The sequence below is a fragment of the Globicephala melas genome, chromosome 3, assembly GCF_963455315.2.
Source record: "Globicephala melas chromosome 3, mGloMel1.2, whole genome shotgun sequence".
Taxonomy (NCBI): Eukaryota; Metazoa; Chordata; class Mammalia; order Artiodactyla; family Delphinidae; genus Globicephala; species Globicephala melas.
Genome location: NC_083316.1, coordinates 42,654,768 through 42,677,478, shown reverse-complemented (window position 1 = coordinate 42,677,478; position 22,711 = coordinate 42,654,768). Strand labels below are relative to the sequence as shown.

Here is a 22,711-nt window from a genome sequence, read left to right as displayed (position 1 = left end):
TTAAAAGTTAGCATGTAAACTTATAGAAGAATTTGCTCAGTTGGGCAAAACAATCACTAGGCTTCTAACCAGGTTAATTATTCTCTACCTCCTTAAGGATATTTTTCTTTTGCCCTTTTTCTTGGTACTTTCCCTTTTAAAACTATATAAAGCTTCTTTAGAGAAATTAGAATCTAATTCCTCTAGAAACCTTTCTGGATTTCTTGACTCTACTCCATAATGACTGGACTTAATTCCTTAAATCCTCTAACATCTAGACTACTAAAAAATCCTGAAATTCTGAATGCCCACTTTACCCTACATAAAGTGGGCATTTACACAGTGAATGGAATCTGGAATCTTTCCATCTAGCAAGTAGTCCTGCTCAATCAAAACTTCATCTAGATAGTAGATCAGATTGTTCATGGATTATGTGGCTTATTGCCTTTCTCAAGTAAGTTTATGATCCACATTTACTACTTTTCTTTCTTTTTTCTTTCTTATACTAAATATTTTGACAGACTTTTCCAACTTATTGACTGTCTCTGATACTTTTTTTTAAAGTTAATTTTACCCGTTCCTTTTCATTTTAAAATTTTTTATTTATTTCTTTATTTTTTGGCCACGCCACACAGCTTGCGGGATCTTGAAGTTCCCCGACCAGCAATTGAACCTGCGCTCTCAGCAGTGAAAGCGAGAAGTCCTAACCACTGGACCGCCAGGGAATTCCCCTCTAATACTTTCAATACAAAGAATAAGAGTCAGTTTCAGGTTGTTTTTTCTCTCCTATGTAACCTTACAATTTTATAATGGACTCTCTGCATGTATCTTCCACTAAATTCAGGTCATAAGTTCTTCTTAGTCCTACTACATAATTTTTTGCTTTGTTTTTTGATATCTCACATAGCTTGTTTCTGTTCTTTAGATCTTACCTGGGTTTTAGTGGGCAAAAACGACAAAGGTAATAATTTTCCAAACTATGCTGAGAATGTAGAAACAAAACTTGATTTTGAAATAGTCTGTAAAACAAAGTTGATAAATGGTTTCTGAATTTTTCCTTACAGGCACAGTGTCTGTTCTCTACTTGATTTTTCTTGTCACCTTGAAGGCTATTCACTTGGGATTTCATTTGGAGTTTCATTGGTTTACGCCAACAGAGTTTTTTGTCCCAGGTGAGCTATTTGTCCCAAGTAAAGAATTAATAAATTACAATAATGTGATCTTCAGTTAACTATTGTTACTATAAAAGAAGTATTGGTAGATTTTATGATGAACACTTTTATTAATGCTGTTAAGCTAAAAACAGGAGTACAGTTGAAATTACTGTGGTTTTCTTGCAGTTAGGGATAACCAGTACCCTTTGTCATTTCTACTTGGGAGTTAAAGTCACAATGCAATTGAAAAATCAAGAACTCATTCTCTAGACTCTCTGAGGAAACATACCCCTAGAATTTCAGAGACTTACTTAGAACATAGTCAGTGATAAATATATGTGGACAATACTGGTAATTAACATCATTGTTCCCTTATGGGTTTTTTTCTTTTAATATTGCTGTTTTTCAGGCTAATTAGGATGGTGTTTTTTGTTTTTTTGGGTTTTGTTTTTTTGGTTTTTTTGCGGTACGTGGGCCTCTCACTGTTGTGGCCTCTCCCGTTGCGGAGCCCAGGCTCCGGACGCGCAGGCTCAGCGGCCATGGCTCACGGGCCCAGCCGCTCCGCGGCATGTGGAATCCTCCCGGACCGGGGCACGAACCCGTGTCCCCTGCATCGGCAGGCAGACTCTCAACCACTGCACCACCAGGGAAGCCCTGGAGTGGTGTTTTTGAAACAACCTTCAAAAGCCTCTAATGGTTTCCCAACTCATTCAGAATAAAGGCAAGTCTTTATCATAGTCCACAGGCCCTATATGATCTGACTCCTGGCTTCCTCTTTTATTTCATCCCCTATTACTTTTCCACTCATTCAGTCCACTCCAACCACACTGTCTTCCTTGCTGTTCCACAAAAATGCCAAGCACACTCCTAGCTCAGAATTTTTGCACTTAGGATTCCCTGTACATGAAACATTGTCTTTTTCTCAGGTATCTACATGGCTGGTATCGTTAGAGAGGTCTTCCCTGACTTCCTGCCCATTCTCACACCTCTTTCTTGTTCCTTATTTTCTTTAGAGCCCTCATCACTACCAAATCTTATATGCAGGTATCCCTGGTTGTCTAAATCTATTAAGTTCTTGATTCTGACTAGTTGGAATATTGAGGCATATCTGTTATTCTAATCAACTTAGCTCCTGAGTTTAAGATAAAAAGTAGCAGATGTTAAGATAACAAGAGACTTACCTAGAACTGTTTCCGAATCTTTTTGGTTCTTGAATTCGAGTAGTGAAAGTTCAGATGGTAAGAAATACCTGTATTATTTTTTTTACCTGTGTATCTGTCTCCCTTAACTAGAATGTTAGCTCTCTGAGAAAAGAAATGTTTTTTTTGTTTTTTATACTTCTCTATTACTATTGTGTCCCCAAGGCCTATAATACTTCTGGCATATAATGAGTGCTCAATAAATAATTATTAAGAGTAAATGTGTTTATATCCACTCCTTTCTAAATCCCATTAAAACATTCACGTTAAAAAAAAAATGTAAAAAACAAACACAAAGAGGCTCTATAGAAGAGACAATAGCAAATGAGAGAGAGCAACAGATTTTTAGAAGCTCGAAAACTGATACATGGTTGGTAACCGACAGCAAAGCAGAGAAAGCTGAAATGTAAGTACCTGTAGAGAGGAGGCCAGTTTGAACTACACAATTCTTGAAAGCCTGAGTGTTTGGAGAAAACTGGTTAACTCTGAAAGCAAGGGTAAGGAGAAGGGCTTAAAATGGGAGAATTCTTTGAAGGTTTATGTCAGGAATAATTAGCTATAATCCATCCCCTTTCCCTCTTCAACCTAGCAAGAGATGGAAGAAACTAAATCAGATACTCTCTGGACTCGGGTTTGCCAGATACAGCAAAAGGGTAGGAATAAGCCTCCAGTCTGAAAACAGGTTAAGTGAAAGCATATATGCTGAATGGTGAGGCCATACCCCACCGTCTACCCCTCCAATTCTCTTTTCTTTATTCCTTGGTTCCCAAAATGCTGATAGAATAGGGTAATAGAGGATTCTTCTCAGGAGAAACTAAGCCTAAGAGGAAAGACCTAGAGTCTCAGATATTCGGGTTCTACCAAAGAAATGATAGGTACCTTGCTTGTATCACACCATTTAGATGTCCACTAAGTATGCATTTTTTTAGTGCTTCACTTTTAAATATAAACAAACATACAAAGAGCACTAGATATTTGTGGAAAACCTCTTACATGAAAATAAAACAAGAAAGATAAAAAAGGGGACCTCCCTGGTGGTGCAGTGGTTAAGACTCCATGCTCCCAATGCAGGGGTTCTGGGTTCTATCCTTGGTCAGGAAACTAGATCCCACATGCATGCCGCAACCAAGAGTTCGCATGCCACAACTAATGAGCCTGCCTGCTGCAACGAAGACCCGGCACAACCAAATAAATAAATAAATATTTAAAAAAAAGAAAGAAAGATTAAAAGGGAATTTAAAGGGAAAAATAATAAGAAGGAACAAAAGCAAAATTCCAAAAAATTACATCCTCAAAGTAACAAAAGACAGTGATATCCATGAAACAATATTTAGATGCCAAGCAAGGAAGGAAAAATGGGGAGTTGATCTTGGAAATAAAATATGTAATAGAAATTAAGAATTCAAAGAAAATTTGGAAGATAAAGCTAACTTCCCCAAAAGACTAGAGATTACAGATGGGTGGATGGATGGACAGATGGATGGATGGTTAGAAAGAAGGAAGGAAGGGAGGGAGAGAAAGAGGGAGGGAGGGAGGGAGAGAGGAAGGAAAAAAATAGGACAGAAAAGATGAGAAAATAGATAATTAATTCAGGTGGCCCAATATCCAGCTAAAAATAGTTTCATAGAGAAGAAAGGAAATGAAGGTGAGGAAATTTTCAAAGAAATAATTTAAGAAATTTCCCCAGAACTGAAGAGCATGTGTTTCTAGATGTAAGGGCCCAAAATGCCCAGCATTGTGAAAAAGACACCAAAGCTCATTATGAAATTTTACAACACCAGGGATAAAGAGAAGGGATTTCAGGGACAAAGAACAAGTCTGTACAAAAGGTCTGGAATCCGAATAGTATCAGCCGTTTTAACAACAACTCTGAAAGTTAGAAGACAATAGTAGTATCATCAAAGGTCTCAGAATAAATTATTTTTACTTAAAATTCTAAATCCCACCATACTCTCATTCAACTGTTAGAGTACAATAAAGGTATTTTCAGAAAGTAAAGTCTCACAAAATTTTCACAAACTGAACAAACCAGATAACCAGCACCTAGATCAAAACCAGAAATTACTAGCACCCCAGAAGTCCCTCTCATTCTCCCTACCAATTGCTGTCTCCCTGCAGAGATAACCACCTGTTCTAACTTCTAACCCCAAAGATTAATTTTGTCTGTTTTTTGACTGACTATAATTGGAATATACAGTACGTATTCTTTTGTGTCTGGCTTCTTCCCATCAACATTATATTGTGATATTGAGCCATATTGTTGTGTGTATTTTATTCATTCTCATTAGTATTTCATTTTATAACTATACCACAATTTATCTTTTTCCTATTAAGGGACGTTTGAGTAGTCTCCAATTTGCGACCATTATGTTTATTGTAGCACTCTTCATTCTCTTACATATCTTTTGGTGAACATATATGCCTGCTTTCTCTTGAGTATAAACCTAGGAGTGGAATTGGTAGGTCAAAGGGTATGCATATATTCTACTTTTGCAGATATTGCCAGTCAGCTTTCCAAAATGGTTGTACCAATTTACGTCCATACCAGCAGTGTTTGAGTGTTCTAGTCCGTTCCATGTCTTCATCAATCAACACTTCTGTTTTCTTTTTCATCTAGCCTTGCTGGTGGTTGTGTAGTGGTATTGTGCTTTTAATTTGCATTTCCCTGATGGCTAATGAAGTTAACACCTTTTTATATGTTCATTGCCAATTTGGATTTCCTCTTTTGTCAAGTGCCTTTTCAAGTCTTTTGCCCATTTTCTATTTTTTTCATATTGATTTATAGGAGTTCTTTTTACTTTCTAAGTACCTGTCTTATGTATTGAATTATCTTCTCCCCCTCTGCTTACTTCCTTTCTTAATATGACTTCTCAGAGGAATAAAATAGGCAGTTTGAGAATGATTGGAGGTTTGGGGCTTCTTTAAAACCACTTTGTGAAGGAATCTGTCTTCTTTAATTTACTGCACATTGATCATGGTATAAATGTCTGGGTTCTTTAAAAGACATATTTTTCATACAAAAACTTGTACACGAATGTTCATAGCAGCAATATTCATAGTAGTCAAAAGGTGGAAACAATCCAAATATCGATCACTGATGAATGGATAAATAAATGTGGTATATCCGTACAATGGAATATTATTTGGCAATAGAAAGGAGTAAGGTATTGTGGTGATGGTTGTACAACTCTGGGAATATTCTAAAAACTTTTAACTGTACACTTTAAACGGGTGAAAGATATGTAAATTATATCTCAATAGAGCTGTTAAAGATAATCTTAGGTTTTCAAGAAATTTACTCAGAGAGTTTTTGTTGGTTAATTGGAAAAAGCTGGATATTCACTCTAATTTGACAAGTTAGAAACAACAGTGGTATCACCTGCCTTAATTAGAGAAGAATCAACTAACAAGTTGCTTCACGAGGCATCTTAGAAGTAATAGATGTTGAGCGCTCCAAAAGACAGGAAAGATCAGCTAAATTGAAAAGAGCTTATCGAAAACTAGTAAATCTTAGCAAAAAGCAAAATCATTCTGAAGAGCCATTTAAAGTAGAATGTTGACCACTTTCGTGGCCAAGAGTCCTTTATTATGAAAATAAATGAACGCCTCTGATTATGTCATGCATTGTCCAAAAAGACATGGCCCACTGCCGTTCGGGAGCTTGCAGTTGAGCTGTAAGGCTGCTTTGTGAATTAATGATCACAGTATGAAGATACACAAGAGACATAGTAGTATAGAGGAATTGCATGTAAATAAGAATTAGGAATCAGAGAAGTGTTCTAAATAAGAGTATTTTAAGGCCAAAAGGAGTTCTTTAAATGAAGAGTTGGAGGAATGGGTTTATGCCAGGTCAAGGGATCGATATGTTTAAGAAACAGTTAAGGCCTGAGATACCATGACCCATTTAGGAAATTACAAGAATTTGGATGGCTGAAGTGAAAGAATACTTACTGGTGAAGTAATAGGAGACACGGATAAAGAGGCAAAGGCCAGATCATGAAGAGTCTTCTATTTTAAGCTAGAAATAACTCTCTGGTTGGCTATGAGACCCTCCTTCTCCCTTATTTGGGATTGGCTGAACTAAGAGTTAGGCTTCTGTGTCCCTAGGTTAATAGGGTAGAGGAAGAGTAGTCCTATAATTCCCTGCCTAAAAATAGGATTCATAATGGAGCTGCTGCAGTCAGATACCACCCTCGTAAAAGGTAAGTTGAGGTCAGAGGTGCTGTAGCCTCTTTGAATCAATAGAATCTGTAGAAAAGCAATGATAGTGAAAACACTGTTAGAACCTTGGGATATCGCTAAAGCATTGCTGACATGGTAATTCAGAGATGGGTGATGACTGATCCCATGCCCAAATCCCATCTCACTGTCTGCTTTCTTAAACAACTTCCAATATCTGTAAGCAGCCATCAAAATGGAGTTAGAAGTATAAGAAATTTTGCAGGGGAGCATTTGTGAAAGAGGAGGGCAAGCAGGAGTAGGTAGCTACATCAGACAATATTGTAGCTCAAATCTACAAAAGGAGAAAAGGAAAGGATTGGGTAGGAATAGATTAAGAAAGTCTTAGCCAACCCAATGTGAAGCTCTGTCAAAGATTGCCTGCAGAGGAGTCTAGGGTTGGGCAAAAGTGGTCAGGCCCAAGTACTCTGCTTTGCTCAGTCGTTGGCTAGGAGCTGCCCAGGGAAAATGTGACTTCTTGATTAGGTCAGCACAGCCCAAAGAGGCTGCAGCTGGAGTTTTATCAGCTCACTGCATGCCTTGCATCAGGTTCTCACTTGGATATCGGAGTAGTACATTTACATGGCTGCCACAGTGAAGTTTTATAATATTTTAATATAAATTTGTCATGTTAATGTTATTCCTAGTTATGGCCTAGGAATACCTTTAACGGTATTTAACAATATGTATGCTTGTTTTATTATTGTGAATGGACTTCTTTAATTTCTCTTTATATCTTCTAACCAATTATAGATATATAAGAAAGATGTTGATTTCATATATATATTTATTTATTTATATAAAATTTTCTTTCCAGCTCCCTTACTTTGAACTCTTTTTTCCCCCAGCTTTACTGAGATATAATTAACATATAACACTGTGTAAGTTTAAGGTGTACAACATATTTGATGCACTTATATATTGCAAAACGATTACCACCATAGCACCTAGATAACATCTCCATCACATAATTTCCATTTCTTTTTTGTGGTGAGAACATTTAAGATTTACTTTCTTAGCAACGTTCAAGTAATGCAGTATTATTAACTATAATCATGATGCTATACATTGGATCCCCAGAACTTATTCGTTTTATAACTGGAAGTTTGTACTCTTTGACCAATATATCCCCATTTCCCCTACCTCCCCAGCCTCTGATAACCAGGATTCTGGTTTCTGTTTCTATGAATTTAGCTTTTTTAAATTCCACATATAAATGATATCATACACTATTTGTCTTTTTCTGTCTGACTTATTTCACTTAGCATAATGCCCTCAAGGTCCATTCATGTCACAAATGGCAAGATTTCCTTCTTTCTCATGGCTGAGTAATATTTCATTGTATATATTTACCACATCTTAATCCATTCATCTGTTGATGGACTTATAGGTTGTTTCTATATCCTGGCTATTGTAAATAATGCTGCTGTGAACATAATGCAGATGTCTCTTCAAGATAGTCCTTTGGATATATACCCAGAAGTGCAATTTCTGGGTCATATGGTAGTTCTATTTAAAAATTTTTGAGCAACCACCATCCCATTCTCCATAGTGGCTGCACCAATTTCCGTTCCCACCAACAATATACCACGGTTCCCTTTTCTCCACATCCTTAAGAACACTTGTTATCTCTTATCTTTTTGATGATAGCCATTCTAACAGGTGTGATATATCATTGTGTTTTGTTTTCGTTTTTAATTTTTTATTGTAGTATAGTTGATTTACAGTGCTGTGTTAATTTCTGGTATATAGTAAAGTGATTCAGTTACACACACACACGCACATATTTATTCTTTTTCATATTCTTTTCCATTATGGCTTATTACAGGATACTGAAAAAATATGGAATGCTTCGTGAATTGTGTTGTCATCCTGTGCAGGGGCCATGCTAATATTTTCTGTATTGTTCCAGTTTTCTTTTTCTTTTTCTTTTTTTTTTTTTTTGGCTGTGTTGGGTCTTTGTTGCTGCGCTCGGGCTTTCTCTAGTTGCGGCGAGTGGGGGCTACTCTTCGTTGTGGTGCACAGGCTTATTGTAGTGGCTTCTCTTGTTGTGGAGCACAGGCTCTAGGCACGCGGGCTTCAGTAGTTGCAGCATGCAGGCTCAGTAGTTGTGGCTCATGGGCTCTAGAATGCAGGCTCAGTAGTTGTGGCACACAGGCTTAGTTGCTCTGCGGCATGTGGTATCTTCCCAGACCAGGGATTGAACCCCTGTCCCCTGCATTGGCAGGCGGATTCTTAACCACTGCGCCACTGGGGAAGCCCCTGTATTGTTCCAGTTTTAGTATATGTGCTGCCAAAGCAAGCACTATCATTGTTTTTGATTTGTGCTCCCCTGATAATTAGTGATATTGATCACCTTTACATGTACCTGTTGGCCATTTGTATGTCTTCTTTGGATAACAGCCTATAGGCATACCTCATTTTATGGCACTTCGCAGATATTGCGTTTTCTTGCAAATTGAAGGTTTGTGGCAACCCTGCATTGAGCAAGTCTTTCAGCACCATTTTTCCAATAGCATTTGCTCACTTCATATCTCTGTGTCACGTTTGAGAAGTTCTCACAATTTTCAAACTTTTTCATTATTATTATATTGTTATGGTGATCTATGATTTTTGACATTTTTTAGCAATAAAGTATTTTTAATTAAGGTATGTATTTTTTTAGACATAATGCTATTGCACACTTAATATACTAAATATATTGTAAATGTAACTTTTATATGCACTGGGAAACCAAAAAATTCATGTGACTTCCTTTATTGTAATATTCACTTTATTGCAGTGGTCTGTAACCAAACCCAAAATATCTCCAAGGTATGCCTGTATTTAGTCCTCTGACCTTTTTTTTTTTTTTTTTTTTGCGGTATGCAGGCCTCTCACTGTTGTGGCCTCTTCCGTTGTGGAGCACAGGCTCTGGACACGCAAGCTCAGCGGCCAGGGCTCGCGGGCCTAGCCGCTCCGCGGCATGTGGGATCTTCCCAGACCAGGGCACGAACCCATGTCCCCTGCATCGGCAGGCAGACTCTCAACCACTGCGCCACCAGGGAAGCCCCCATTTTTTAATTGAATTGTTTGTTTTCTTGCTATTGAGTTATATGAGTTGTTTATATATTTTGGTTATTAACTCCTTATCCAATATATGATTTGCAAACATTTTCTCCCATTTTGTAGGTTGCCTGTTCATTTCATTAATGGTTTCCTTTACTGTGCAGAAGCCTTTTAGTTTGATGTAGTCCCATTTGTTTATTTTTGCTTTTGTTGCCTTTGCTTTGGTGTCAAATCAAAAAATCGCTGCCAAGACCAATGTCAAGGAGCTTACCCCCACCCCCCGTTTCCTTTTAGGAGTTTTATGGTTTCAGGTCTTACATTCAAGCCTTTAATCCATTTAGAGTTGATTTTTGTATATGGTTTAAGATAGGGGCCCAGTTTCATTCTTTTGCATGTGTCTCCCAGTTTTTCCAACACCATTTATTGAAGAAACTGTCCTTTCCCCATTGTGTATTCTTGACTCCTTTGTCATAAATTAATTGACTGTATATGTGTGGGTTTATTTCTGGGTACTCTGTTCCATTGATCTATATGTCTGATCTTTGCCAGTACCATACTGTTTTTTTGTTTGTTTGTTTGTTTGTTTTTACCATACTGTTTTGATTACTATATCTTGTATTAGAATTTAAAATCAGGAAGTATGATGCCTCCAGCTTTGTACTTCTTTCCCAAGATTGCTTTGGCTGTTTGGGGTCTTTTATGTTTCAATACACATTTTAGGAATGTTTGTTCTATTTCTGTGAAAAATGCCTTGGAATTTTGATACGGATTGCATTGAACCTACAGATTGCTTTGGGTGGTATGGACATTTTAACAATATTGATTCTTCCAATTCATGAGCATGGAATAACTTTCCATTTGTGACTTTCTTTCATCATTGTCTTATAAATTTTAGTTTATAGGTCTTTCAACTCCTTGGTTAAATTTATTTCTAGGTATTTTATTCTTTTTGATGCAACTGTAATGGGATTGTTTCCTTAATTTCTCTTTCTCATAGTTTGTTATTAGTGTATAGAAACACCAACAGGTTTTTGTATGTTGAAATTGTACCCCACAAGTTTTCTGAATTTGACTATTAGTTCTAACAGTTTTTTGGTGGCATCCTTAGGATTTTCCATATATAGTATTATATCCTCCATGGATAGAGGCAGTTTTATTTCTTCCTTTCAAATTTGGATGGCTTTTATTTCTTTTCTTGCCTAATTGCTCTGGCTAGGACTCACAAAACTGTGTTGAATAAAAATGGCAAGAGTGGGCATCCTTGTCTTGTTCCTGATCTTGGAGGAAGTTTTCAGCTTTTCACCATTGAATATGATGTTAGCTCTGGGTTTGTCATGTATGGCCTTTATTATGTTGAGATACATTCCCTCCATACCCAGTTTGTTGAGAGTTTTTATTATAAATTGATGTTGAATATTGCAAAATGCTTTTTCTGCATCATTGAGATGATCATATGATTTTTATTCTTCATTTTGTTAATGTGGTGTATCACACCACATTGATTTGATTGATTTGTACACGTTGAACCATACTTGCATCCCTGGAATAAATCTCACTTGATAATAGTGTGTAATCCTTTTAATGTATTTTTTAAATTTATTTATTTTATTTATTTATTTTTGGCTGCATTGGGTCTTTGTTGCTGTGCACAGGCTTTCTCTAGTTGTGGTGAGCAGGAGCTACTCTTCGTTGTGGTGTGTGGACTTCTCACTGAGGTGGCTTCTCTTGTTGCAGAGCATGGGCTCTAGGCGCGCAGGCTTCAGTAGTTGTGGCTGGCGGGCTCTAGAGCGCAGGCTCAGTAGTGGTGGCTCATGGGCTTAGTTGCTCCGCGGCATGTGGGGTCTTCCCGGACCAGAGCTTGGACCTGTGTCCCCCTGCTTTGGCAGGTGGATTCTTAACCACTGTGCCACCAGGAGAGTCCTAATGTATTGTTTAATTTGGGTTGCTGATACTTTGTTGAGAATTTTTGTATCTGTGGTCATCAGGGACTTTGGCCTATAATTTTCTTTTCTTGTGTGTCTTTGTCTGGGTTTGGTATCAGAGTAATTCTGGCTTTGTAAAATGAGTTTGGAAGTGTTCATTCCTCTTTCACTTTTTGGAAGAGTTTGAGAAGGATTGGTATTAATTCTTGAATGTTTGGTGGAATTCACAGTGAAGCCATCTGGTCCTGGACTTTTGTTTGTTGGGAGGTTTTTGATTACTGATTCAATCTCTGGTCTGTTCAGATTTTCTGTTTTTTCATGATTCAGTCTTGGTAGGTTGTATGTTTCTAGGAATTTATCCAGCTCTTCTAGATTGTCCAATTTGTTGGCATATAATTGTTCACAGTAGCCTCACGATTCTTTGTAATATTTCTATTGTATCAGTTATGGTGTCTCCTCTTTCATTTATAGTTTTATTTATTTTAGTCCTCTCTTTTTTTCTTGGTTAATCTAACTAAAGGTTTGTCTGTTTTATCTTTCAAAAAAAGCCAGCTGTTAGTTTCATTGATCTTTTCTATTGTCTTTTTAGTCTCTATTTCATTTATTTCCACTCTGATCTTTATTTCTCTTCCTTCTGTTAACTTTGGGATTCATTTGTTCTTTTTCTTGTTTCTTTAAGTGTAAAATTAGACCATTTATTTGAGATTTTTCTTATTTCTTGAGTTAGGCCTGTCATGTATAAATAATAATTTTATCATCTTCCCCAAAATTTGGGGCTCTATATAATTATATGAATATAATGCTAACTGTTGATCTAAAGTGATCATTCTTTTTCTTGTTGAGAAAGTATCCTTCTGTTGAGATCTATTCCGATGGGGCTTTTTCTATAAACCTATATCATTGGAAGCACTTCATAGAGTAACTATGTGGTTTCCTTTACTCATAGAACTATGTATTAGATCAGTGGGAAAGAACTACAAGACAGAGCTGCTAAATAAACTGAAAAACCTAACAGTCAAACTCTTCGGTACGCGGGCCTTTCACTGTTGTGGCCTCTCCCGTTGCGGAGCACAGGCTCCGGACACGCAGGCTCAGCGGCCATGGCTCACGGGCCCAGCCGCTCCACGGCATGTGGAATCCTCCCGGACCAGGGCACGAACCCGCGTCCCCTGCATCGGCAGGCGGACTCTCAACCACTGCACCACCAGGGAAGTGAAAGGGCTATCTTATCTTGAAGATTATGACTTTGGAGGAACTAATGTGATTGGCCGTGGAAAGAATCAGAACATGTGAAATTCCTTAAAAATTTATTGATTTAAATAATTTTGCCTATGTAACACATAATAAAAAAAAAGACCCTTTACACTTTGTGCAGAATGTAAAAAAAAAAAAAAGTATGCTTCTATTCCCAATTTAAGAGTTTTTTAAAAAACAGAAGTGGAAATTGCCCCCACATTTTACTTTGTTGCTGGCATGTAAAATTTTAAAAGATTATAGACAGAAGGAGAGACTTTTCCTAAGAAAAATACATTTTGAATTGCTTCCACAGATAAAAATTCAGATGAAAGCTAGCAGACAAAAAACTTGATATAAAACAAAAGTATGTAATATTTTTTTTATCTTACTTCCTGATTTCTTTTAGAGCTACTGCTTCTTAGTTGTTCTCACTTCCTTTCCTAAAATATTATGGTAAAAAGCCAGGGGGCTTTTTTTTCATTTCTACTTTTTACACTAAGGAATCACTTGTGATGAGTTGTCCTCCACTTTGCCACCTCCTTTGCCTAGATGCAGCACTGTTTTTGAGTAAATCATGATCTTTTTCTACATAAAAGAAATTTTTTCATTTTTATATTAGCAAACTTTAAAGACAAAAACTGGCAGTGCTTTTAAAATGTTATTTTATTATTCTTATTTGAAAGTAACTATGTTTATTGTGTTTATTGTAGAAAATTTAGAGAATATAGGTAAGTGATTAATTTACAATAAATTCCATTAACCAGAGATAACCACTATTTAAACTTTGTGGCTATCTCTGCAGTCTTTTTTTTTTTTTCACATACACACACTTTTTAAAATAAAAGTAAAATTGTATTATACATGCTGTTTGACTTATGAACATTTGCTGTAGCATAAAATCTTTCTCTGGAACATAATTCTTGCATAATATGTACCACTGAGCAACTGCATCATAGTTTAGCCATTCCCCTCTATGTAGACATTTAAATTATTTCCAGTATTTTTAAGCAATGCATTTTAGATTAGCCATTGAAGAATGTTAAATGACAAATTCTCCCTTCCCTGATGACTTTTCTAAGTATTTTTCTGGCAAATTCAAGTAATAGAAGAGGAAGGACTTCAGAGTCAGACAAATTCAGTCAGACACCTGAATTTTTTTTTATTGAGGTAGAGTTGATTTACAAGATTAGTTTCAGGTGTACAGTGTAGTGATTCAATATATTTGTACTCCATTACAAAATAATGATTATATTTCCCTGTGCTGTACAATGTATCCTCATTGCTTATTTATTTTATACATAGTACTTTGTATCTCTCAATCCCATACCCCAATCTAGCCCTTCCTGCCTTTCTTCTACCCACTGGTTCACCACTAGTTTGTTCTTTATATCTGTGAGTCTGTTTCTGTTTTGTTCTATTCATTCATTTTATCTTTTAGAGTTCATGTATAAGTGATAACGTATACTATTTGTCTTTCTCTGACTTATTTCACTAAGCATAATACTCTCTAGGTTCATCCACGTTGCTTCAAATGGCAGAATTTCATTCTTTTTTATGGCTGAGTAATGTTCCATTATACATATATATACCATACCGTCTTTATCCATTCATCTGTTGATGGACACTTAGATTGTTTCTATATCTTAGCTATTGTAAATAATGCTGCTATGAACATTGGGGTGCATTATCTTTTCAAATTAGTGTTTTCATTTTCTGCAGATAAATACCCAGCAGTGGAATTGCTGGATCATATGGTAGTTCTAATTTTTAGTTTTCCATTGACTGCACAAATTTACATTCCCTCCAACAGTGTACTAGGGTTCTCTTTTCTCCACATCCTCACCAACATTTGTTATTTATAGATTTTTTGATGATAGCTATTTTGTGTGAGATGTGAGGTGGTATCTCATTGTGGTTTTGATTTGCACTTTTCTGATGATTAGCAATGTGGATCATCTTTTCATGTGCCTTTTGGCCATCTGTGTATCTTTGGAAAAATGTATATTCAGGTCTTCTGCCCTTTTTTTTTTTTAGTTTTTTTAACATCTTTATTAGAGTATAATTGCTTTACAATGGTTTGTTAGTTTCTGCTTTATAACAAAGTGAATCAGCTATACATATACATATATCCCCATATCTCCTCCCTTTTGCGTCTCCCTTCCACCCGCCAAATCCCACCCCTCTAGGTGGTCACAAAGCACCAAGCTGATCTCCCGGTGCTATCTGGCTGCTTCCCACTAGCTGTCTGTTTTACATTTGGTAGTGTATATATGTCCATGCCTCTCTCACTTCATCCCAGCTTACCCTTCCCACTCCCGTGTCCTCAAGTCCATTCTCTACGTCTGTGTCTTTATTCTGGTCCTGCCTCTAGGTTCTTCAGAACCACTTTTTTTTTTCTTTTTTTTAGATTCCATGTATATGTGTTAGCATACGGTATTTGTTTTTCTCTTTCTGACTTACTTCACTTTGTATGACAGACTCTAGGTCCATCCACCTCCCAGCAAATAACTCAATTTCGTTTCTTTTTATGGCTAATATTCCATTGTATATATGTGCCACTTCTTCTTTATCCATTCATCTGTCGATGGACACTTAGGTTGCTTCCATGTCCTGGCTACTGTAAATAGAGCTGCAATGAACATTGTGGTACATGACTTTTTTTTTTTTTTTTTTTTTTGCGGTACGCGGGCCTCTCACTGCTGTGGCCTCTCCTGTTGTGGAGCACAGGCTCCGGACGCGCAGGCCCAGCAGCTATGGCTCACGGGCCCAGCCGCCCCGTGGCATATGGGATCCTCCCGGACCCGGGGCACGAACCCGTGTCCCCTGCATCGGCAGGCGGACTCTCAATCACTGCGCCACCAGGGAAGCCCCCCATGACTCTTTTTGACTTATGGTTTTCTCAGGGTATATGCCCAGTAGTGGGATTGCTGGATCGTATGGTAGTTCTATTTTTAGTTTTTTAAGGGACCTCCATACTGTTCTCCATGGTGTTCTGCCCATTTTCTAATCAGACAGACCCTGTATTTGATCTTGCCCTGCCACATACTAGTTGTATGACCTCAAACAGAAATAACTGATATAAAGTACCTTTACAGAGTAGTCATTTCTTGATTCCTTTTCTTTCCCTTTTCAAGTATTTGTTAGTATAATGTTAGCCTTGAGGAACTTTGTAAAGACATTTTAATATTCTTATTCCCTGGACAAAACAGAGACAACTGATTTTTAGTAATCAACTTTCAGCTACTAATATTCATTTTCCAACTGTCAGTTTTAATATGTTTTTCCCCCCCCCTTTTTCTCCTAGAGATAAGATTTCAGTTTCCACAGCTGACTGGGGTGCTTACCCTTGCTTTCTTTATTCATAATTGTATTATCACCCTCTTGAAGAACAACAAGAACCAAGAAAACAATGTGAGTAATTACCTGAGGATTTGACTTTTGTTACCAGATATTAATTTTTAAATTTAAACCACAAAACAGTGGTCTGCAAACTTTTCCGTAAAGGTTCAGGTGGTAAATATTTTAGGCCTTGTGGGACATGTAGTTACAATGACCCAGCTCTGCTATTGTGGCATGAAAGTAACGATAATATGAAAACAAGTGGGCGGTGACTGTGTTGCAAAAAAAAATTTTTTTTTTTTTTTACACTTTTGGTTGAGATTTTCCTTTATTGTTGATACCATGTTATCTGGTTTTAATATTAATGAACACACCTCTCAGATTTTTAAAAAATTTCTGAATAATAGTAGACAATAGTTTTGCCCTAGTCAAGAATATACTTTTGGTTTTATTTGTTTTTTTTATCCTCCTGTATACTTTATTTTTATTTATTTTTATTTTTTTAATTTTTTATTATTATTTTTTTTTACATCTTTATTGGAGTATAATTGCTTTACAATGGTGTGTTAGTTTCTGCTTTATAACAAAGTGAATCATTTATACAAATACATATGTTCCCATATCTCTTCCCTCTTGCGTCTCCCTCCCTCCCACCCTCCCTATCCCACCCCTCCAGGTGGTCACAAAGCACCGAGCTGATCTCCCTGTGCTATGCGGCTGCTTCCCACTAGCTATCTACCTTACGTTTGGTAGTGTATATATGTCCATGCCTCTCTCTCGCTTTGTCACAGCTTACCCTTCCCCCTCCCCATATCCTCAAGTCCATTCTCTAGTAGGTCTGTGTCTTTATTCCTGTCTTACCCCTAGGTTCTTCATGACATTTTTTTTCCCTTAAATTCCATATATATGTGTTAGCATACGGTATTTTTCTTTCTCTTTCTGACTTACTTCACTCTGTATGACAGACTCTAGGTCTATCCACCTCATTACAAATAGCTCAATTTCATTTATTTTTATGGTTGAGTAATATTCCATTATATATATGTGCCACATCTTCTTTATCCATTCATCTGAGGATGGCCACTTAGGTTGTTTCCATCTCTGGGCTATTTTAAATAGAGCTGCAATGAACATTTTGGTACATGAGTCTTTTTGAATTTTGGTTTTCTCAGGGTATATGCCCAGTAGTGGGATTGCTGGGTCATATGGTAGTTCTGTTTGTAGTTTTTTAAGGAACCTCCATACTGTTCTCCATAGTGGCTGTACCAATTCACATTCCCACGAGCACTGCAAGAGTGTTCCCTTTTCTCCACACCCTCTCCAGCATTTACTGTTTGTAGATTTTTTGATGATGGCCATTCTGACTGGTGGGAGATGATATCTCATTGTAGTTTTGATTTGCATTTCTCTAATGATTAATGATGTTGAGCATTCTTTCATGTGTTTGTTGGCAATCTGTATATCTTCTTTGGAGAAATGTTTGTTTTTTTGTTATTGAGCTGCATGAGCTGCTTGTAAATTTGGAGATTAATCCTTTGTCAGTTGCTTCATTTACAAATATTTTCTCCCATTCTGAGGGTTGTCTTTTGGTCTTGTTTATGTTTTCCTTTGCTGTGCAAAAGCTTTGAAGTTTCATTACGTCCCATTTGTTTATTTTTGTTTTTATTTCCATTTCTCTAGGAGGTGGGTCAAAGAGGATCTTGCTGTGATTTATGTCATAGAGTGTTCTGCCTATGTTTTCCTCTAACAGTTTGATAGTGCCTGGCCTTAATTTAGGTCTTTAATCCATTTTGAGCTTATTTTTCTGTATGGTGTTAGGGAGTGTTCTAATCTCATACTTTTACATGTACCTGTCCAGTTTTCCCAGCACCACTTATTGAAGAGGCTGTCCTTTCTCCACTGTACATTCCTGCCACCTTTATCAAAGATAAGGTGACCATATGTGTGTGGGTTTATCGCTGGGCTTCCTCTGCTGTTCCACTGATCTTTCTGTTTTTGTGCCAGTACCATACTGTCTTGATTACTGTAGCTTTGTAGTATAGTCTGAAGTCAGGGTGCCTGATTCCTCCAGCTCCGTTTTTCATTAATAAGATTGCTTTGGCTATTCGGGGTCTTTTGTGTTTCCATACAAATTGTGAAATTTTTGTTCTAGTTCTGTGAAAAATGCCAGTGGTAGTTTGATAGGGATTGCATTGAATCTGTAGATTGCTTTGGGTAGTAGAGTCATTTTCACAATGTTGATTCTTCCAATCCAAGAACATGGTATATCTCTCCATCTATTTTTATCATCTTTAATTTCTTTCATCAATGTCTTATAATTTTCTGCATACAGGTCTTTTGTCTCCTTAGGTAGGTTTATTCCTAGATATTTTATTCTTTTTATTGCAGTGGTAAATGGGAGTGTTTTCTTGTTTTCACTTTTTATTTACAAAAACAGACAGTGGTCTAGATTTCCCCCATGGGCCATAGTTTACTGTAGAGCAGTCACTAAAAAAAAAAAAAGATGTACAGATAATAGCAAATAGTGGTGATAGGATCTTTAAAAATACCCAAGTAATCTAAAAGAAGACAGGAAAAGGGAAACGAGACTATATGGGACAAATAGATAACAAACAGAAAGATAATAGATTCAAACCGAGTAGTATAGATAATTCCATTAAAAATGGTCTAAAGACTACAACTAAAAGACAGAGATTGTCAGTCTCATTAAAAAACAAAATGTAACTATGTGCTGTCTACAAGAAATTTACTTTAAAGATATACCATGCAGACACTAAACGTAAGAAAGGTGGAGAGGCTGGGGGGTTTTGTTTGTTTGTTTTGTATTTGTTTATTTTTGGCTGTGTTGGGTCTTCATTGCTGCACCCTGGCTTTCTCTAGTTGTGGCGAGCGGGGGCTACTCTTTGTTGCGGTGCGTGGGCTTCTCATTGCAGCGGCTTCTCTTGTTGCAGAGCACAGGCTCTAGGCGCACGGGCTTCAGTAGTTGTGGCTCGTGAGCTTTAGAGCAAAGGCTCAGTAGTTGTGGCGCACCAGCTTAATTGCTCCACAGCATGTGGGGTCTTCCCTGACCAGGGATCGAACCCATGTCCCCTTCATTGGCAGGCGGATTCTTAACCACTGCGCCATGAGGGAAGCCCCAAGAGAGGCTGTCTTAATATCAAAGTAGACTTCAGAACAAGGAGTACTGCCAAAGATAACGAGGAACATTATATGATGATCTTTAAGGATCAATTCATCAAGAAGACATAATAATCCTAAACACGTATGCACCAAGTGACAGAGTTTCCAAGTAAATGAAACAGCAACTGTCAAAACTGCAAGAAGTAAACAAATCCACAATTATAATTAGAGATTTCATCACCCCTCCCTTAATAATTGATAGAACAAATAGCAAATAAGGATGTAGAAAACATGAAAAACACTATCAACCTACTTGATCTAATTGACATTTATAAAAGTCTTCTCTCAAACAAGAACAGAATGCACATTCTTTTCAAATGCACATGAAACATTTACCAAGATAGACCATATGCTGAGTCACTGAACAAGTCCATAAATTTGAAAGGACTGAAATCATACCAAGTATGTTCTTTGACCACAGTGAAGTTAGAAATCAATAACAGAAAGAAATTTGGGAAATTGACAAATATGTGGAAATTAAACAGCATACTCCTAAATAATGAGTCAAGAAAGAAGTCACAAGAAAAATTAGAAAAGTACTTTGAGATTACTGAAAATGAAGACACAACATAATGAAATATATGGGATGCAGCTAAAACAATGTTTAGAGAGAAATTTATAGCTGTAAGCACCTACGTTAGAAAAGAAGATCTCAAATCAGTAACCTAACCTTCTATGTTAAGACACTGGAAAAAAGACAAGCAAACTAAACCCAAAGGAAGCAAAATTTAACCAGTTACCTGTGGCCTTATTTGTACAATTTGAATTCTATTTGATAGCTTCTAACCATGTAAACAAAGATGATGAAGTTCTAATAGGAGTCTATACAATTGTTACTGAAATACAAAGGAAAGAAGAGTTCACTGTGCCTGGGGATTCTGAGAAGGCTTCAAGTAATGTTTGGCAGAGTCATTATGAGGGCCTTTCTAAGTAGAAGGAAGTTAGGTCTCAAATTAGGGCAAGAATATAAGTCAGGCTCTTCCATTTTCATCTTTATTGTTACCTGGTTACATACGACTGGCATATTACCTGTGAGTGGTGTTGGAATTGAGTAAACCTTGATTTTTCCCAACTTCCTAGCTTGGTGATCTTCAAATTTCATTTTCTTTGTATATAAAAATAGCCTAATTTGATACCTACCTCTCAAGTTTTTAATCATAATCAAATATTATAAAATAGGAAAAGTATTTAACATGACCTGGTGTATAGTAGGGGCTAGAAGTTTTTAGCTTTTCTACCTCTCTTACCCTTGCTTTCCTGACGTTTACAAACTGTGGATCTTTCTGTTAACAGGAGAGTATCCCGCAGATTTTTTCTAGTGCCTTTAAATTTGTTTTGCAATGAGAACATATTAAGTCTTCTCCAAGATTTCTTCCTATGATATTAATGTTAGAGTCTCAGAAAAATATATAACTGAACCACATCAGTTATTTCTTTCTCTCTTCTCTCATCACTGCACTAGATTTTAATGTTAAAACTGGCTTTTTACCAAAGGTTCAGGGTAATACAAGAAAGCCATATGCAGAATGTTGCTTCACTGTTTATTAAGAACTGTAATTGCGATAGTCTTTGTTAAATTGCTCAACATCCTTTATACAAAGACTGTGGAGAGAAAATTTCCTGTGTTCAAGGCTAGGAAAAAGTTTCTCTTAATAAACTCATTGTTTGACAGTAAGTGTCATATAACTATTCTTGTTTCAATTTTTGCTTTGACTTTTGGAAAACTTAAAGTATTAAGTTCTTTTATCTGTTTCTATAACTTTTCTTAGGCAAATGTATTTTTAGAGTTTTTATCTTTCCCTGTATCCCTCACACTTTAGATAGGGTTTTTATTTTGGAAATGTTTAGTCTTACTGTATTTTTATCATAAACAGTTTTAAACCTTTTGAGGGAATAGGAAGAAAATGTTACTTATCCTAAATAATCATTTGGAACTTTGGGGTGTAGAGGGAAAATTGAGGATAAACTTTATGGCCTTTACTCTTAAATTACTCTCCTTCACAAATTTCCTGACTTGAACTAAGCTGCCTACCACACGTTTAGCAAGTTTAGAGATATGTGGGAAAAATCTATTTTATCTTTACAGGAAATAGTGTATGTCATTAACAGTGTATACCTTGGTGTCAGCCAAGTCACCTATCTATCCTTATTAACTATGCCAGCTTAGACCAAGTACCACAGAAACACATTTTGTGAAGTTGGATTCTCATGTATATTGGGTCATTCTATCCATAAGGCTGTGTTTCTCAAACTTTACCACCAAAGTCCCCTTAATGACAGAGAACAACACCTTGTATACGCTGGGTATCTGGGGGTGAAGAACACAATTTCAGTGAACTCTCATGTTTTATCTTAAACACTCATGCATATTTTTATTGTGCTCATAATTAGTTTGTCTTACTAGAAAACAGTCTGAAAATAATGAGTTAAATTACAGGCAGATTTCAGTTTGCACAGCTCCCATATGCATGAATTTCAGTTACTATGGCTTAGTTAAATTATGTCAGTACCCCCTAAGGTTCAAATTTAGGTTGCCACAGGATTTGAATTATGAGTACTTGCATAAAGTAGTAACTACTAGCCCTTCAGTTCGTAATTCACTCCATAAATTACAGATGCACAACATGATTAGTTACCAGTCACACCACTTCTTTCAAAATCTGTCAGAGGTTGGTCACTGCCCATCTATTATTCACGTTACATCCAGATGACAAAGCAGATAGTTCAGTTGCCTCCTTGTCACCAGGTGGTAAACCCACATTATATTTTACAAAAATGGCGAATCAAAAGGAAATTGGCAAACAAACACAAAAGTGCAAAAATGAAACAAAAAGTCATAATGGTGGAAATGAAATTTGAATCAAACATATTTGACTGTGGAAATGTTGACATTGCTGCCGTTCGAGAGACTCTAGGTATGCAGCCAGAGGAACTTAGGCAAGGTGAACTTATCAACATGAATGAAGAAAGTGGTTGTGATGAAAAGGCTGAAGATGTTGCAGAGGAAATGACACTATCAAAAAACTTCACATTGAAAGAATTCTTAGCGATACTTCACAACATTGAAAGCACAAAAAATGAAATGTTGGAAGCTGATGAAAACTTAGAAGAAAGGAATATGATAGTTCACCAAAGCATAGAATGGAAGTTTGCTCTTACAATTATACCGTGAGAAAGAGGAAGCATCACGGAACAATCATAATTTTTCCCATTGATTATTATGATCGCACTGCATGGTCATTTTTTTTAACAACCATTAATCTATTAAAATAGTTGATATAAGCAGCTGCACTGGTGACTTCAACTGCTCAATACTGGTGGAAGTAATCTGCTTAACAGTCTCTGAAAGACTGTACAAGTCAATGAATCACTTACAGATCTTCATCTGGAACCAACTTTGAAAAATCTTAGAGTCTTAGAACCTTCATCTCAAAGA

At 36.7% G+C, this 22,711-nt stretch overlaps 1 protein-coding gene, 1 non-coding gene and 1 pseudogene across 7 annotated transcripts in view; 2 read left to right on the top strand and 1 right to left on the bottom strand.

Moving 5' to 3' along the window:
- SLC38A9 (solute carrier family 38 member 9) overlaps positions 1–22,711 on the top strand; it is a 110,811-nt gene that overhangs the window by 67,955 nt on the left and 20,145 nt on the right. For 5 of the 6 annotated variants that reach the window (XR_009563379.2, XM_060295779.2, XM_060295780.2 and 2 more), the window contains 3 exons: positions 905–940; positions 1,044–1,151; positions 16,061–16,167. Coding sequence is in view for 5 of the 6 variants with exons in the window: in XM_060295779.2 (XP_060151762.1) it covers positions 905–940; positions 1,044–1,151; positions 16,061–16,167 (251 nt within the window). In the remaining variant the exon portion in view is untranslated. The remainder of the gene's footprint in view (positions 1–904; positions 941–1,043; positions 1,152–16,060; positions 16,168–22,711) is intronic. The other variant, XM_030843360.2, reaches the window with a different exon arrangement.
- On the bottom strand, positions 8,387–8,472 carry LOC115848601 (U6 spliceosomal RNA; annotated as a pseudogene).
- On the top strand, positions 12,377–12,507 carry LOC115848626 (small nucleolar RNA SNORA18). The gene has a single exon (XR_004037772.1). It is a non-coding gene; the product is annotated as a small nucleolar RNA SNORA18 (small nucleolar RNA).